This window comes from Phymastichus coffea, unplaced genomic scaffold, assembly GCF_024137745.1.
Source record: "Phymastichus coffea isolate CEN01 unplaced genomic scaffold, Cenicafe_Pcof_1.1 PCOF00059, whole genome shotgun sequence".
NCBI classification, from domain to species: Eukaryota; Metazoa; Arthropoda; class Insecta; order Hymenoptera; family Eulophidae; genus Phymastichus; species Phymastichus coffea.
The window spans coordinates 597,610-615,178 of record NW_026706870.1 but is presented as its reverse complement, the minus strand read 5'-3'; the positions used below and the strand labels follow the sequence as shown (position 1 = coordinate 615,178).

Below are 17,569 nucleotides of genomic sequence, written 5' to 3'. Positions count from 1 at the left end.
GTGAAATTATTAGCGATGTCTCGACGGCAGCTATTCAAATTTAAATTTGCCAAATGCCGATACATCCGTTCGCATTATCTATACAGCATCCGATTACTAAAGCCACTAACCTGCCAGGGAAATGAGGGCTCCGCAAGCGCGTGTGCGTGTGTGCGTGTGTGCGTGTGCGCATGTGGATGCAGTGGAAAGCCGTAAACAAAGTCGAAATCAGATGGTCGGAGAGTGTACGTACGTACGTACGTACGTACGTATACGCGAGCGATGCAAGTGCTTTGACTATCGGTTAATTGTGGCCCTATAGCCTGGGCAAATCCAATATCGGAGCCTCGTCATATTCTCCCTCTGTTCCCCTACTCTCGCATTGCTTATTGTCTATACCGTTTCGACATTGAATCCGCCAGGGTATATCTGTACGAAACGATATTGCCGGGAGCACAAATTCACCTGAGAATTGTTACTGCGCTGGCGGTATCACGAGGAATAGACGAAAGGAAAAAGAAGAAAAGATGGGTTCTGCAAGTTTGCTCGGCGAGTAAATGCGATTATGTTTATGTCGGCTTGTTATCTTCGCCGAGTATTTGAATTTGCCCTGCTTTTTTTTTCAAGCGAGTAATGTATATTGATATTTTCCCGGAAGAACGTAAAAACGTAACTGACTGTCGAAATGGCTTTTATCAATATCTGCATAGCAGAACTAGATTTCCATTCGAGATAAGTTTCGACGACAAGTTTACGTCTTCGATAACTGCCTTTCTATACAAGGAAGCTGGGCAATCTTAAGTTTTCATATATACGCTGTGACTTTTCAGTACAGGTGAGACATACAAATTGCGCGTAGCAATGAACGTGTTTCACTTGGCAAATTTTTCTACGGGTATAGTATCAAAGTACGTTTTTAAATAATACATGGTTCGAGGATAATTTTTATAAAGTTCTTTTTTATAGCAATCATTGCTATAATTTGTTAAATAAAAATAAAGGTTGTATGCGATTTTACGTTCTGATCAATCAAACTTCACAAAGATTACATATAATTAACATTTATGAGGTCACTTTGTTTCAGCATTAATTAGCTGATAGTTAAATAATGAAAAGGATTGATAAATGAAACGTGCAATTTTAATAATTAGTTGACTTTTGTTACGTTACAGGATGACTGGTCTGTGTAATAAGAAGCGATTTAATTGAGCTCTTATTATATTTCAAAGCAGACCGTCCCTTTTATACGAGAATAAGTTTTGTTAAACAAAAGTATTAATTAATTATACGCAGTATGATTACAGTAGAAAGTATCATAAATTTTCAAAGATCATCCCTTCTTTCGATCAACTTTCAGTCAGAAGCACTTTTAATTTATTGTAACTTAAGTGGAACACTACCGCCTGAACGGTACACAAACATATTATTTTTCGATGCTTAACGGGCAATGCGACAAATTTTCTCGACGTGCTCTCGCCATTACTATGATAAAATTTGTACTTCTAAAAAGAGTATCCTACGATTACTACGTTTCGCAGTAATCTTTATTGTGTATTATAGCAAATTTCTTTCTTTTCTATACGATAATTGTTCAGTAATTCTGTGCCCGTGTAGTAACGGCTATAGAAGTGTCCACACCGACCGCGACGACCACAGTTGAATGTGGTTTCGAAATTCTGCAAGATTTTCACTAGTAACGTAGTGTACCTAGTACCGTGAAATCGTGGATAAATGTAAACAGAGCGTCCAGCAAAACCATTGAAACTTTATACAGAGAAGCGTCGTGAAGGTACTCGACTAGAATAGATGGTAGAAAATCATCTTGAGTTTCAGGAATATACTACTAGTTACATAAAAAAATGTGACAAGTCAAACGAATAATTTTTATAACTGATCGAATTTGCTCAAAATACTAAATAAATTCATTATTATATGCAATTATTTAGAAAATGTTGTGAATAATTAACATGAAACATTCAATGACAAGAATATCAAAGTATATTTTCAGCTAATTTATCATTCATATATCGTATTAATGCTGAAGATAAATTAAGATAATCATTTCAGAACACTTTTTTAGGGCAATCATGAGGTATTAAAATTTTTCGAATCTTTAAATCCTGGATTGTAAAGTGTCGTTGGCCTATGGGCAACACTACCAGTTTTTCTTCGCTATAGGCCTGGTAACGATCTGCGTTGCTGTAAAAATACGATTGTAAAACTTAAAAATCGATCAATCGAAGATTAATGTACGTATTTCATAATCAATATATAAACCTTCGTATTTATGTGCTATTTACGGATTGTCATAGTAATTTATAATATGATCGATGAATACTCGCGTAATTAACACTGCAAATGGTTTATTGAATATTTTTTTTAGCATACCTTGAACAAACTTTAGTACACACTCCTTGGCGAAAACCTGGTATGTTAACTACGTAAAAGAATTGTTCGTGATGACGATTATAACCTTCTAGCGGATAGGTAAGTTTCCTCTAAAAATTTGATTTTATAGAAGTTATTATGCTACAGAATAAGCAATAAGCGGAAAAAGGAATACGAATATTTTTGTAGCTTACATGTCCTGTGCACCTGCCGTGCGTACTCAGAGGAACCTCCGAATCGAGTATTTTCGAATCGAACGACTTTAAATCCATACGTCTGTTCTCAAATAGAACACTTGGACTTCCTGACTAAATTTCAGAACAAAACTTTTTAAATCTGAGTGGTTTTTAATCCACCTTGATATTAAAAAAAAAACCAATTACATATGGATTCGAAAGGAAACCTAGATGAAATAAATCTTTTTTCTATCGTATTTGACGATTTAAAAAGTTGGTTTTACACGATGATGGACAAAAAAATGTATTGACCTTCAAAATTTCGCGAGACTCATCGACCACTTTAGCCATCGCGGCTGCCGGATAATGTGGCGAGTTGGTGCATATAACCTGTTCACAGCTAGTGTCTAAAACAGGTAAAGAATTTTCGATTCTTTCGGCCTTCCGCTGACTTTTGACCAAGGGATCAACTTGTTTTTTAGGCATCTGTGTTTTCCAATCTTGAGCTGGAGAAAACGGCTAAAATCATAAGGTACTTTAGATCTCGGTAATTTGAACGATTATATTTATTCAACTTTCTTCAAAGCGAATGGAAGATATAAGTACACGTGAAACGAATTTTTTTTGTATTTATATTTATTCGTTACATGAAATTGTCATGTGTAATTTGAATACTTTATCGGATTATACGTTAAAAGATACTTTCTTTATTAATTCTTTTGCATTTAATTTATAACGAATGACTTACCGCAAAGAAAAGCAACAAGGTGATCAGCAAAACGTTCGCGATCAGAAATCGAGTCATTTTCGTAGATAATAAGTGACTTTTCTATGAAATGTGACAACTATCGAATGCGAGTATAACACATAATTTCCAAGGTTTTATTCAATTTCTAGCATGCAGAAATTCTTATCAATCAAACTTCCGCAAAACAAAAGAATCACATATACCAATCACATACGAGGTCATTCTATTTCACTGTTAATTAGTTGCTAGTTAAATAACGAAAAGACTTGATAAAAGGCATTTATAACATTTTAACGGTTAGTTTTCCGAATTACCGGATAATTTATTGCGAGGAAGTATAATTAGAAAGAAGATAGCTGAACATTTAAAAAATTATATTCACTAACTAGGTGCAGTCATATTAAATCAATTCACAGTAAAAAGTATAAAAAATTACCAAAAAACAAAAGTTGTTTTATTGTGATCAATGTGACTGGCACAAACAACTTGATAGTATTCAAAAGTTTTTTTCTTTCATTATCAAATTAATATTTAATAACGTTATAATGACGTAATAATTTCAAAGATATAGAACTAACGTTTACTCCATAAAAATTGTTATATATTGAGTTAGAGAATGTAGCGGAGAATGATCATTCCTCGAAATTTAGATACTCCCTTTTCCACGATAACTGTTCAGTAATTTTGTGCTAAAGATCTTTAGAACTATTCACGCCGACCGCATCGACCACAACCGTACGTGGTTTCGAAAATTTGCAAGATTTTCACGGTTTTCGAGTTACGTAATACTGCAAAATTATATACTGATGAAAACTGAACATCTAGCAAAGAACGGTAAAGATAAAAAGATAATAAAGCGTCGTTAAAGTAATAACTTTAAATTAAACTTTTTACTCGCTATAATCAAGAATAATAAAACGAATAACATTGATTGCATTCTCAACATTTTGATAGGAGAAGTCGATGTAATTTCTCGCAGAAAGTAGGCACCAAACAGATAATATTTTTTCGAAGTATCTAAAAGACATTTAGTTATTTTAATGAGCATCACACATAATTATCATTGCACTTTTTGAAATATAGAAGAGTAGCTTCATTAAAAACTGATGAATTTCTATTTCCTTGCAATTCATTACTCGATGAAAGTTCTTCGCTTTCTTTTTTCATTAGTTACAATATAATACAATCACAATATTTGACGTAAAAGTGAGTTCGATTAACGCACTATACAAATCAATATATTTTATTACATAAAACAAACTTAAATACGAACCGTGAATAAGAAGCAGTGTAGATGCAAGTCGTTGACACATGGAATTTTCATTTTGAAGTCTTTCACGCCAAACTTACTCTTCCCGCTTACTCCACTATTTAACTACTTATTCTAATCAAAAGTGTGAAAAATAAACATTGCATCGCTGAAAAACCTTTCGCACTCAATGCTAGTTTAGCTTAACCGAACGTCGATCGTATAAAGGGCCTTTTAATATTTTTTAGCAAATGCAGTGTTGAATATGTGCCATAAACTGTTATTTATCGAAACTACTTAATAACGTGAGATTGAATTGACAATCTATATTATTGATTTTACTGTACACATGAAGCGACAGGTAAGAAATGAAAACACAGGTTACAATATTAGTGCAATATTGTTTTTATCGCTTTTATAAATAAATGAAAAGTGATAAATTTCAAGGAGTCGGAATGCAAGCGCAGCCCGTGGGGACATAGACTGGTTTGAGCTCGAAATCCTCCACGTCGAAGTGGCGCTTGCCAATCGGTAACACGACAAGTTTTTCCTCGCGGTACATTTGACGGCAGGTTCGGCTTGCATCTAGCAAGTCATTGCCTTTGATGCACATTTGGCTGTTGCCGCTGAAAGAGATGAACGGGAAATGAGAATTTTTTCGTTTAGAACGCGCGCTGACATTGACTTTTCGACGCTCTGGTTGGTGCGCTTGCGATGACAGCGAGCAGAAAAGGAGTCCGTACGAACCTCTCGCACACCATTTGAGTCAAACCCCTGTACGCAGTTGGCACGTTGACAACGTAGTAGACCCTTCCGTCCTCGCTGCTCTGACCTTCTTGCGGATAAATCGTGTTTATCTGCGAATCGCACGTGCACGCTTGTTACTCGGACAAATTGAGAAATCGAAAATCCATTGTCGTAACTCACGCGCTCTTTACAGTCAGTAGTTTCATCGAGGAATTCGTGATCGGGGGCGCGTTCGCCATACCAAAAACTGTCGTATTTCGAAGTGAAGTTACCGTAGCTCAATCCTTTCCGTTGGAGCGCAATTATTGTATCACCAGGCTGGATTTAGAACACACGTCGATTCTTATTTCTGCATTGTTACTCGTATACAAGGAAAATAGATTCCGCTTGATAAAAAGAAGAAAGAATATCGTACTCTCAAGATATTGCGGACGCGATCTAGCGCACCATTGATTTCTTCCAATGGGTAATTCAGTATGTTGGCGCACAGTGTCCTTCCGCAGCTAGTTTGTGGGACTGCCAATTCATATTCTGGTACCTATAACCTTCCTTTGCGTGAGTAATGTAATGAATATGATATAAGGAGGCACGATTGCATTACCAAGAGTTTGTCGGCGGGACTGGTCGTAACGTGCTTACGATTAGCTGGAATAGAGTCATGGTAGCGCGGATCGTTGAAGTGATAACGGTATCGGTGTCTTGGTTTACGTTCTTCGCTATGACTGCTGCATCCAAAAGTCGCGCCGATCAGCTGTAAGAACTTCAGAATTTTCATCGAGATGTAATACTTTGACCAGTTTCTAAAAATTATAATATTTTTACCGAATAAATGACTCTGACGAGAAAATACTATGTTTCCAATAACTTCTCACATTTCACTATCTTTTATAATTTCATTTAACGAATGCTGAAAAGTTACAGTAGAATCGGTGATCGCATATCTAGCTAAATTTAAATTATTACGTGGACCGATTTATATGTGGTATAATAAATTATCATCTACTATTAGACGCTAAAAATAACTAATTCAGTATGACAAGTACTGCAAAGTACCTGCAGAGTATAAAAGATCTGTACGCAGAGTAAAGTAAGATAGGAATTACATACCGTAACTACAATTAACAAAGTCCATGACAAGAATGCTGTCTTTGAACGGAGCTTTGCCATTGTTGTCTACTGTTATTGATTACTTGTTGACTAATGAAAATCTTTTTGTCTCGTATAGGAAAATGTAACCTCTTTCGTTAATGACACACGGAAAACCTTATCGTTTCATTTCCATTTCCCGAGTTGTTGATAAGTATGATATTGTGTATACGACATCGGATATGCTCGTAGTGATATCGTTTATTTTTATAGCCTCGTACGTATGTTCTTTTTGCAATTCTTTATTCGTCGTAAATTTTTACGAAAATTTCTTTGTATTAATATTTACAATTTCGTACACTTTCATCATTGTTCTTGATACTAAACACCATAACAAAACGGCCTAAACTAGAAATTATCGATATCCAAGTAACTTTCACTATAATCGATAAGGAGTTTCGTCTCTCGTTACACTTGGCAGGAGTTTCTAGTTTACGGCAATAATACGTCAACTTATGGCTGCGGCTTTAATCGTATCTATAAAATGTTTGTTAAACGAAATATCCTTTTATTTAAAACACCTTGATTTCGTTCAATCAGATAATTCAATTTCGATTAATTTGTTTTGTTGTTTCGTAAGAGCCATTACGTTTGAACTTGACTTTTCTCAAGCATATTTCACACAATCTGATGTTTTGTGACTCGTGTTTTTCATGGCCAATGAATTTTGAACACAGATGTTTTTGTTGAGAATTTGACTACGAAATTTAATAGCAATAAAAACCGAAGTTCTCAAGAGCTTCATTTTAACACATGATATATTTCATAATTCAATGAGTTAGTTGCAATTACAACGTAATCACGATAATATCGCAATTTAGTATGGCCTACTCTCCCACATACAATAGCAGCCTGATGCCACATAGAACGTTCTGAGCTGAAAGTCATTGACATCGAAGTAGTCTTTACCAAAGGGCACTGCTAGAAGCACTTCCTTGCGGTACACTTGCTGACAGGATTGAACTCCTGACATTGGTGCACTATTTCTTTGGTTGCAGATCTGTCGGTTGCCACTGTGAATGATCATAATTCAATATTACAGATAGAAAAAATTGAAATATGTGATGGTAAGTTATAAATTACCTATCGCACTCGATACTGGTAATAGTCTGGTCGAGACCTGGTATATTAATCAGATAATAAATCTGATTCGTGTCGCTGCTCAAGCCTTCGTGGGGATAAACTGAATTTGTCTGAAAAGTTTTCATCAACTTTCAACCTACGTCATTACTATATCATTTACGAATAATCTACTCTACTTACGTTCGTCCTGCAAGAGCTCGATGTATTTGTACCGCGATTGCTGGATGATGCATTGGAACCGACATTTCTTCTCGAAGTGAAAGTTTGAAGGCTCAATCCTTTGTTCCTTAATACATTAGCATTTCCAGACTGAACGTGAAATGTGCGTTTGAAGTATTGTAATGAGTATTCTATTAATGCAACGCGCTTAAATTATGTTTCTTCTTGATACATACCCTCAACACATCACGAGCTCGATCGACTGCATTGCCTATTTCTTTGGTCGGATAATTTGGCACGTAGGAACACAGGGTTTTACCGCAAGTAGTTCTTGGAATTGGTAAATTACTTTGTGATACCTAAAAAAAATAATATTCATTAATATAATTGCATGAAATAATGAAATTTCGTAAAAATGTCGTTACCAAATCGGTAGGAAGTTGATTGTCATATGGATTATGCACACTGAAACTGGAATAGTTTCTGTTTGGATAACGATTGGCAGGTGGATAGCTATTATTGGGGTTCACATTCCCATTGCCCCATTTGATGTTTGGGATGTAAGTGCCATTGTAGCGTATATTTTTATGATAATGAGGAGAAAAGCCAGGATCTATTTGATTTGGATTGGTAAAGTCTAGTATTGGATATAGTCGGCTTCCCGAGCCAGACTGGTAATTAGAGTTGTTGTTGATTTGAGGATTTGAATAATTAGAGAGGTTATAATAGTTCCAGTTAGTCTTGTTGGTTACATGACGTCTCTTTACGGGATGATGGCTTCGACCATATACAAACTCGTTACCGAAGAACTGCAAGGATTAAAATGTGACTTTGTAAGATTATTTTTATGTAACTTTTACGTACCAGGATGACGATGAACAAAGTACAGAAAATAAATCTGAATCTCGAGTGTGACTTATGCATATTGGAATGCTTGCTATTGCGAATGAGTATCAGATAAACGAAAATTTGCATTTATCCAACATAACGACCTTCTGCTTATAATTATATGCGGTGCTGAATATCAATGCACTTCCCGGGAATATACTATATATGTTATGTGACGGATGTCACGTTGATAAAAAAATTTAGTTTTTATAATACTTTTAATTGGCACTAGTCTCCTGAGCACACAGAACGTCATGATAAAGATAGTGTTGCAGGATATATGTGGTTTTGTAACAAGGAATTCAGTACAGAAAATTTAATGTCGATAATTTTTTTTTCTTCAATAAGTTTAATTACACATTTTTGTGGTTTATTATGAATTTATTTAAGAGAAAGCAAAGTAATTTATCCACGGAGAAAAATTTCCAATTATGAGTATTACTGAAAGTATTGTAACCATAATATTTCTTTGTCTACAAGAAGGTGTAGATAATACCTTTTTGAAGCAGTAAAATTTTAGTTGCTATTTATTATTATAGAGTGTATTTGATTCTCAAAAATAACTCAAGTTAAAATGTAAAAGCCATCACAGAAAACAGAAAAAATGAATATGTTTCGTCCGAAGTCTCTCGTCTAAACTCATCAGTGGGCCATGAGTGACTCTAGTCGTAGATATATGACTCAGCAAACAACAAGAGTAGTCTAAAAAGTCAGTCCAATCCAGTTTCAACTATTTCCGTAATGATCAAGCATCATTCTATAAATCGATTTTCTTATCATATTTATGTCTTCCTTTTCTTACTAAAAATCTTTATATGTAGCCGTAGCTGTGCAACAATATGTTTAATAAAATTATAAAAGGTTATAAAGTTTTAGAAAATTAGCTAATAGTATATTATAATATATAGGATGAAAAATAATCTTGTAACAAGAGTTCTTCTTGTATATTCTTCTCAAAAAAGTGCGGAAGACAAATTTTGCTCCTTTTAAAGAAGACTAGTCAAGAAGGCTGACATCAAGAAAACCATCATTCTTAGTGTAGAAAATTAATATAAAATAAAGTGAATTGAATGAAGGATATGGTTAAAAGATATAAAAATCTTATTCCAACTATAAAATATCAACTTAATTTGATTGAATCCATTTTTAATGGATATATTTGGGATATATTTGTAAGAAAAAGTACATCGATATGTTTATTCAAACGAACTCACAAATAAATAAAACATTCAACATAATTTTACGACTACTCGAAGATATTGTTAAAAGATTTTTTCACATATGGATAATTTTGAATTTGTTGATCACAGTCTATATAATCCTATTTTCATTCTCTTTGATACGTGGATGGGAAGCACGTACACGAGTCTGGCACGTAAAATTCTCTAACTTGGAAATCCTCAACATCGAAGTGACGTTTATTCATCGGTAGCACAACGAATTTCTTCATGCCATACTTTTGTTGACACAATCTGATAGAGTCTGAAGCTCCGACAGCCCTGTCTTTCGGACAAGCTTGATCAACACTATTAACATAAAATTAAATTGATTATTGTTTTATGAAAAGAAAAAAACATGAATAGAAATTCATCTTGGTCTTACTTGACGCAGTTGTATTCGATGAAACTTTGTCGGAGATTGGGAACATTGACCACGTAATAGTTTTGATGATCGACTATAGGATTTCCTACGCGTGGAAAATTAACGTGAGCCTGAAACAATAATTTACTCTGTCGTATTATTACGATAAAACAAAAAATCTTTATCTTTCGAAATACGTAATTACGTGTTGTTTGCAGCCCGAAGAAAGATCAGAAAAGTACCAATGATCACGAGGTCGTCTGGAAAGTGTTTTGCTACGCTCCGAGGTAACGAAGTGATCGTGACTTATGCCTTGATCAATGAAATAATTACCGCCAGACTAGAGAAATAGATACATTCCATTGTTTAGTAGACTGTGAATAAATAGTTACTTATTTTTTTTTAAATTGACAAATGTTATTTACTCGCAAATACGATTGTAGCCTATCGACTGCATCGATTATTTCGTCCATTGGATAGTTTATCATTTTTGGGCATAATCTTTTGCCGCAGTTGGTATTTGAAGATTCATAAAGATCATATCCTATCTATGTCAGAAAATAATGTAATGCTTTTTGTTATTGCAAAAATGTTGTAAACGATTGAAAAGAACACTGAGCTGACCTCATTAAATTCATTATCGTCAACGCTCCTTTTGCCGTAGTAACGTTCTGTGGTTGTTCCGTAATGATGGTAATAATGATGACGACGTCTGTGGGAGTGACGTCTCCGACCGCAGCACGATGCACTTTCAAACAGCTACGACGTGAACATGAAAAAGTAATAAAAATAATTCCGTTAACACATTTGACTACAATAAAATTTTACCTCTCCTATGATGACATAATTATAAAAACTCACTGTTGCAATTAACAAGGAGGCGAGTAATAAAAATTGCAGCTTTAAAAAGTGCGACGGAGTCATTTTGTCCGAGAGAAAGCTGATGCTCCAACAGAACAATCATTTTCGTCGAACAACGCCTAGTCTTATTTAAAATTGCCAGCCGGTGATACAGTGGAATTAATTATTGACGTTGCCGGAAAGTAGAGAATACCTAATCGCACAACTTTTGATAAGACTCGTTCTACCGTTTCATGTGATTATGTGTGCTCATTACTACGGAATGATAATTTTTTCATCGATTCGTTAGCATCTAAGCAATGGAAATATTTCGTCCTTGAATGCGAACGACTATAATTATTGTTTAAAAAAATGTTCTTTTACAGAATCTATTGTAGCGAGTTATACCAAAAACAACGAAAATATCGTTATTATTGGAAGATACGCTTTCTAAATATTCCAACTCGCAAATTAAAACTTCTAGTCTGATATTTTTCTGCTATTTTGGATTGGTCATAGTGAATATTATTACAATATACAGGTATATTGATAATAAAGATGATAATTTAGATATATGCACGGTGCTCACGGCGATGACATTAAATCTAAACGATATATTGTTTACTTTTGACGTCCGGTTTACGATTTTTAGCTGATTATTTTTGAGTTTAGCTATTTTGATCAGCTCAATAATACTGGAAGACGGATTTTTTCCAAACTTTGTACAACTATTATATATATAGAGGTCATCATTTTCCAACGTTTTAACGGCAAAATATTAATTAGATCAAAAGTTATTAACTTTAAAAAAATAATGAAAACTTAACAAAAGGCTATATTTTGAAAACTAATAAAGATATTGGGATTAAATTTTTTTTCAAATACATGTAAAACTTTGAGCTTTGAACATATTTGTAACGATAAACGATAATTTTTTATTAGAAGAAATTATTAACTTCTTTCCTAACACGTGTCATCGATTAAAAGAAGGCGCACTGTCGTCCCTCCGAACGCTAACCTCGTACTGCACGGCGGAGCAACTGCTTTTAATCGGGGTATTTGAAAATTATAGATATTTAGTACAAATTATGCTTCAAGTTATATTTAATTTTACGAAAATATGCCAGTTTTACATTAAGAATACGATAATTAAACGATAATAATACTTTCTATCTGCGTGTAATCGGACTTGAGACCGACGTTTTTTAAATTGCGGCCTCATTAAAAATATTTTATCAATCAATACAAAATAGTATAAACAACACAATAATAATAATAATAATATATAGGAACAATCATATTTATTTATTTTTAATTACTTACAAACTATCTTTTTTTCATATTCGATAGACTGTAAAAATCTTTTACATTTAAGTCTTAATTTACGTTCACCACTTATGAGAATGAAGGCGTGAAACGATTATGTATTTGATACCGTTACAGCTTTTTCGAATCTATATTTTGATTCTATTTCAATTGTCTCGTGGTCTTTATTACTACAGCTCGTAAAACTAGTTTTAGACATCGCTTGCAGTGTCCATTCATATAACTTCATTACTTATAATCTTACCTTTCATGCTAGCATTTCGAGGAAGCCTTTTCACTTATCCTTCAATTCCATTGCAAGCACTTTTGCCATGACAGCTCGCGAAAAAATGCCACTCAGTTGTTATTCCGTAATCGCTATATTGGCTAGTTGAATTAATAAAATTAAATTAATTTTTGTATTGGCTCGCTGCTCCATCTGATACGTATATTATTTTTTCAACCGTATTTTTGTATTTTTTATTTAAATATTCTATAGCTTTTCTTAGAAACAAGACTACAGTATTTTTGTCAGCTTTAAATATTCCAAAATAATTACTAAACTTGTTTAATTTTGCTATCTATTTTATTACGAAATAAAAATGAATGAACAGTTGTTTGATCATTGTAATAATAGGTTGCTTAAATCGTGTCTTGGAATTCAGTCTCGTAATTTTCTGAAGAGTCGAGTTTGCTATAACTTCATTATCTTTTAAAGTTGCTTTACAACTTATTACGAATTCATTCTAGCTTTTTGCATTACAAACGAACCTATAAACAATACTTTTAATTTTTTACCAAAATCCTCTCTGGATAATAGAACGTCCATAAGATTAAATCTTGATTCTTTTTCTCCCTTCACGGCTATATTTTTCCATTTCTTGAATTTAATATCATAAATTGAATTATCTATAAAATAATCAAGTAATTTACAAGTAACAATATTGAAGCCAGAGTATTCGCAACACGCATTAAATATACACTTTTCGGTTACATCTTCGCATAATGATTGTTCAAAAATTTCGCGTATTTTCAACTAAACTGTGTAATTGCCTTTTATTTTACGGCGTTCAATATTAGCTTTACATTTTGATACATAGGTACAAATATATACATAGGTTATATACATAGGTAACTATTATGAAATCTTTATTGAATCATTCATCAAAATACAATCTTTTGGTCGAAAAGTGCAAAATAAGGAGGCCTATTTGAACGTTAGGATATTGATTCTTAAAAAGTCCGAAAGCCTCATAAAACATAGGAAGCTAGTAACCACGATCCATAATTATGCAACTGTTTTATTATTATTTAATTATTATACTCTTAATGGAAAAATATGATATTTTCATAAAATTAAATTCAAGTCATAGCATAATTTGTACTGAACCTAAATAACTATAAAATACTTTTATGACTTTGAAAATCACTTTATGACTTTGAAAGTCATAAACATGACAGCTTTTATGAATTTTAATGAGACAGATCGATCAAAGTTGAGGTAAAAAACCCTAAGATGAGATGACGATTTTTCAAACGCTCGAAATTTTATTAAATTCTTATTAATTTATTATTGTGTATTAGTTTAAATAATTTTTCAGGGCTGTTGTTGCACAGATGTATTAGTCGCCATACCCACTTCACATTGAAAATATAATACTATAAGTATTTTTATTTGGTTCTTTTTTTTCAATTGTTCCTTGAAGTGTTCGACCTGCCCGGGTCTTCCCTAAAAGAAAAAAGATATCTTACACAGATGAGAATTGACACGATTCAAAGTCATTTTAAACATGAACATAGTCAATTTAAACCACAAGCATTTCGCTTTACATGGAAATCCTCTACGTCGAAATAGCGTTTACCCATCGACAGAACCACAAACTCCTCTTTATGCGGTATTGTAGCTGGCAGGAGTTTGATACTTGTTAACTGAATCGGTATATTGCTCTTAACCTATCTGTTTCAAATACATGTTCGTGATTGTGTTTAGTGGATAAATGACATTGCATTATAGTAGACTGCAAATCTCTATTTCGCCTTTCTAAGTTGATAATCTTCAACAACAAGTAATTTAATGAATTACTTCAAATTTGCTGAAATTTGTCATTCGGTAGGCCTCCATTAAAACAAATCAGTAGACTTGAGTGCTTTTATTACTCTCATAATATTGCATTATTGCTCGATTAAATTACTCGATTGAATTATTTTTATTATGTGAACAAAATTTTATTTATAACTTATAAATTTTAGATAATTGTAATAAATATTATAATTATATATAGTAGGAAAGAGTTTTTTCTATCACCTAACGAAATGGCAATTCTTTATTAATTTTTAGACGAAACAATTAAGTTTATAAGAAATTAATAATAACACTGTATATAATAATAATAATAATATAAATAATAGTAAGATGTTAATCTAGACTAATACCTATATTATGCAAATTATAGGCTATCCACAAAACAACGTCTCATTAATTTTTGTGACTGCAATTTTTATTTCAAGTTACTGATGATAGATGGAAATAAATATAATAAACTTTTTAATAATGCCCATATGCAGAGCGTGGGCCCACATCAGAGATTACTCAAATCTATCCAAAATAGTTTTTCACAATAGTTGATATTATTACGAACGTCTAAAAACGTTGGTATTGTCTGTATATATGAAACAAATGCAACCATTGGACACTCTAAATTGTCACATACAAAAGTCGCTAATGTCAAGTTGGGTGTCGCTTGATAGAACCAGTAGTTTTTCATCTGTAAAAAGAAATTAATCATACAAATTGCTAATAGTTAGGTTGTAATAAAAGCAAAATTTGTAACACTGCAGTCTGTCCAGTGCTGTTAGCTTATTTTTCTGGGACTATGACGTCCACTTAAAAATATGTCAATTCTCGTGTCATCAAATATTTAAATCATCTCATATATACTAAACCATTACAGCCTGTCGAATCCGAGAGATAATAGTTAAAGACTTGTAACAAGGGTGAAAAGTAACGAATGACCATAGGATTGATTCTCATTTTTTTCCAAATCACCTTGATTATGAAAAAAATGAGATATTTTGAATTTTTTAGAATTCGCACTGATTTGAAATTAAAAATGTGAAATGCACATTAACGCTGAAGATATTGCAAAGTAGACTGCGTTTTGAGGCTAATTAAGTGAAATGGCGATTAAATATTGTTTACTCGGCAGTGTCGAAAAATTAAAGCCATAAACCACATTTCCTGAAAGCTTGCAGCAAAAAAGAAATTATTTGCAAATAGTGAATTATTCTAATATATTTTGAAATTACTTACTGCTCGCTTGAGCTTATCTTGATGAACAGTGTAGCATTATGACGATGATGCGAATGATAATAACGGCGCGGCGTTAGCACACGAGGTCCTGAATGACGATACGATAACGTCCGCATGCTTCGTTAACCAGCTAAAATATTGTTTTATTTGGTATAATACTAAAATATTATTTGTATCGGTAGATTTATCTCGTTAATGCTCGTTATTGAAATCAAAAGATTGACAAAACACGGGAAATTCATAAAAAACATAATATTTAATAGGATAACAGTATTCGAGACTATTACGTACTACAATCAAAAGCAACGACGCAAAAAGCAGAAAGTCCGTTTTAAGGAGGATCAGTTTTCCAACTCGTTGAAAAAGCCTCTCGCGTGAACCACTTTTAGGTCCAACTATATGAGGTACGATAAACGCATTCTTCCAGTGCATATTCTCCTATGTGCTTCTTAAAGCGTTAAAATATAATTGAATGTAGCGTATATTACTTTTCTTTGCAAATTGGAATAATTAAAAATGGTAGAATGCCATTAGATAGTAATGCTCGTTTGATTGCAATAATGTCGTGTCCATTTAATGTCTTTAGTTTCAGATTTGTTTCAGTATCAATTTATCTTGTATGAAAAATGTTACTTATCCGTTGTTAATATGTTTGATGACATGCAAGATCAACTCCATCGGAAATAATTTATGCAAAAATTATAATAAATAGAAATCATCGGTTAGTAACATTTTATAATAGTTATTTATAATTTATAACCGTTTATAAACGTCAGATTTTGGACACGTATAAAAATTATAAAGAGTTATGTTCTGTTAAAAAACTCATTATTAACTAACAACAGTTTTTTTCATTTTTTGCATTTTTATTCACTAGAACAAATTTATTTTGAGAAATAATAGATGCAAATAATTAAATAACTGCAAATAACAGTTATCATCAATTATTTATATTTTTGAAATTGATATTAAAAACTGTTCATAACTGCTGTTAATAGCAAATTTTTTTGTGATAAGAAGGTACGTTTTCGAAATTGTCTATAACTGTTAATAACTGTTATACGTATCTAAAATCTGACGTTTATAAACTATTTCAAGCTGCGAATAGCTGCATGCAAAATTTTACGCAAAAATTATTTACAACAGGGGAGATATAGATTTATTTATTACAATGTTGGAATAATTGGATTAATTGAATAACTTACAGATAAATCACAATGTAAGATTGATGTATTAGCTAAATGATACAAATAGTTTCAAAAGTTGTATCGAATATTTTTCTGTGGTTAAATTGTACTGCGAATAATTTATTTATATTAGAAATCTGCGATAATATAATAATATGAAAAATAAATTAATAATAAAATATCTGTTTTAGTTTTATTTAATAATATATAAGAAAATTATCAAAAAAATTCTACATTTATAACTATAATAAGTTAGTATAAGTGTATAAGAGTATACGTGTTGATCATGTGTAGCAAAACGGTTACCAATTTCATTAACATAAGTTGTGCAATTTGGAATATGTAGGTTGGTATTTTCTAGCGATAATTAACTTATCACATTACAATTTGCTAATAGAATACAGACTCATACAAACGTTGAAAAATAAACATCGTAGATGCTCATGCAGCACATTTGCAACCGTAGGGGAGGGTAAAAAGTCGGAACTGCAGTTCAGCCAATTCGAATTGTTGCTTTCCGGCCGGTACACTCATAAACTGATGAAGCTTGTAATCTTGTTGACAAGTCCCCTTTGCGCAAGTCTGATTTGGCCTACATAAATATCGAGTTTATATAGCATTCGTCATTTGAAGCAGCGTTGCAACAAGCAAAAATAAAATTCAACTCACAAGCATTCAATGGCTACGGCTTCCTGTACGAAATTCGGAAAATTTATTATTTGATATTCTTTGCCGTCTTCGGCGGTGGATACGGCAGGCTGTATTCTCTTGTACTATATTTGA

General features: G+C 32.7%; 4 protein-coding genes across 4 annotated transcripts; all 4 read right to left on the bottom strand.

Annotated features, from left to right (window-relative positions):
• Nucleotides 1–1,446: 1,446 nt before the first annotated feature.
• Nucleotides 1,447–3,389, bottom strand: LOC131666583 (uncharacterized). The gene is made up of 5 exons (XM_058939388.1): nucleotides 3,292–3,389; nucleotides 2,856–3,062; nucleotides 2,562–2,675; nucleotides 2,368–2,477; nucleotides 1,447–2,178 (listed from the first exon to the last, which is right to left on the bottom strand). Exons 1-5 carry the CDS (start codon nucleotides 3,346–3,348, stop codon nucleotides 2,043–2,045), a joined length of 624 nt encoding a protein of 207 aa, XP_058795371.1. The 5' UTR covers nucleotides 3,349–3,389; the 3' UTR covers nucleotides 1,447–2,042.
• Nucleotides 3,390–4,505: 1,116 nt separating this feature from the next.
• Nucleotides 4,506–6,472, bottom strand: LOC131666589 (uncharacterized). The gene is made up of 6 exons (XM_058939396.1): nucleotides 6,395–6,472; nucleotides 5,889–6,038; nucleotides 5,703–5,825; nucleotides 5,468–5,605; nucleotides 5,288–5,397; nucleotides 4,506–5,166 (listed from the first exon to the last, which is right to left on the bottom strand). The coding sequence occupies exons 1-6, from the start codon at nucleotides 6,452–6,454 to the stop codon at nucleotides 4,983–4,985; spliced, it is 765 nt and encodes a 254-aa protein (XP_058795379.1). The 5' UTR covers nucleotides 6,455–6,472; the 3' UTR covers nucleotides 4,506–4,982.
• A 357-nt stretch (nucleotides 6,473–6,829) lies between these two features.
• LOC131666586 (probable cyclin-dependent serine/threonine-protein kinase DDB_G0292550) lies at nucleotides 6,830–8,673 on the bottom strand. Its single transcript, XM_058939391.1, has 6 exons — nucleotides 8,540–8,673; nucleotides 8,101–8,484; nucleotides 7,912–8,034; nucleotides 7,697–7,825; nucleotides 7,517–7,626; nucleotides 6,830–7,446 (listed from the first exon to the last, which is right to left on the bottom strand). Exons 1-6 carry the CDS (start codon nucleotides 8,648–8,650, stop codon nucleotides 7,251–7,253), a joined length of 1,053 nt encoding a protein of 350 aa, XP_058795374.1. The 5' UTR covers nucleotides 8,651–8,673; the 3' UTR covers nucleotides 6,830–7,250.
• Nucleotides 8,674–9,727: 1,054 nt separating this feature from the next.
• Nucleotides 9,728–11,081, bottom strand: LOC131666593 (uncharacterized). Its single transcript, XM_058939399.1, has 6 exons — nucleotides 11,006–11,081; nucleotides 10,769–10,903; nucleotides 10,570–10,692; nucleotides 10,350–10,484; nucleotides 10,166–10,275; nucleotides 9,728–10,089 (listed from the first exon to the last, which is right to left on the bottom strand). Exons 1-6 carry the CDS (start codon nucleotides 11,066–11,068, stop codon nucleotides 9,891–9,893), a joined length of 765 nt encoding a protein of 254 aa, XP_058795382.1. The 5' UTR covers nucleotides 11,069–11,081; the 3' UTR covers nucleotides 9,728–9,890.
• Nucleotides 11,082–17,569: the final 6,488 nt, after the last annotated feature.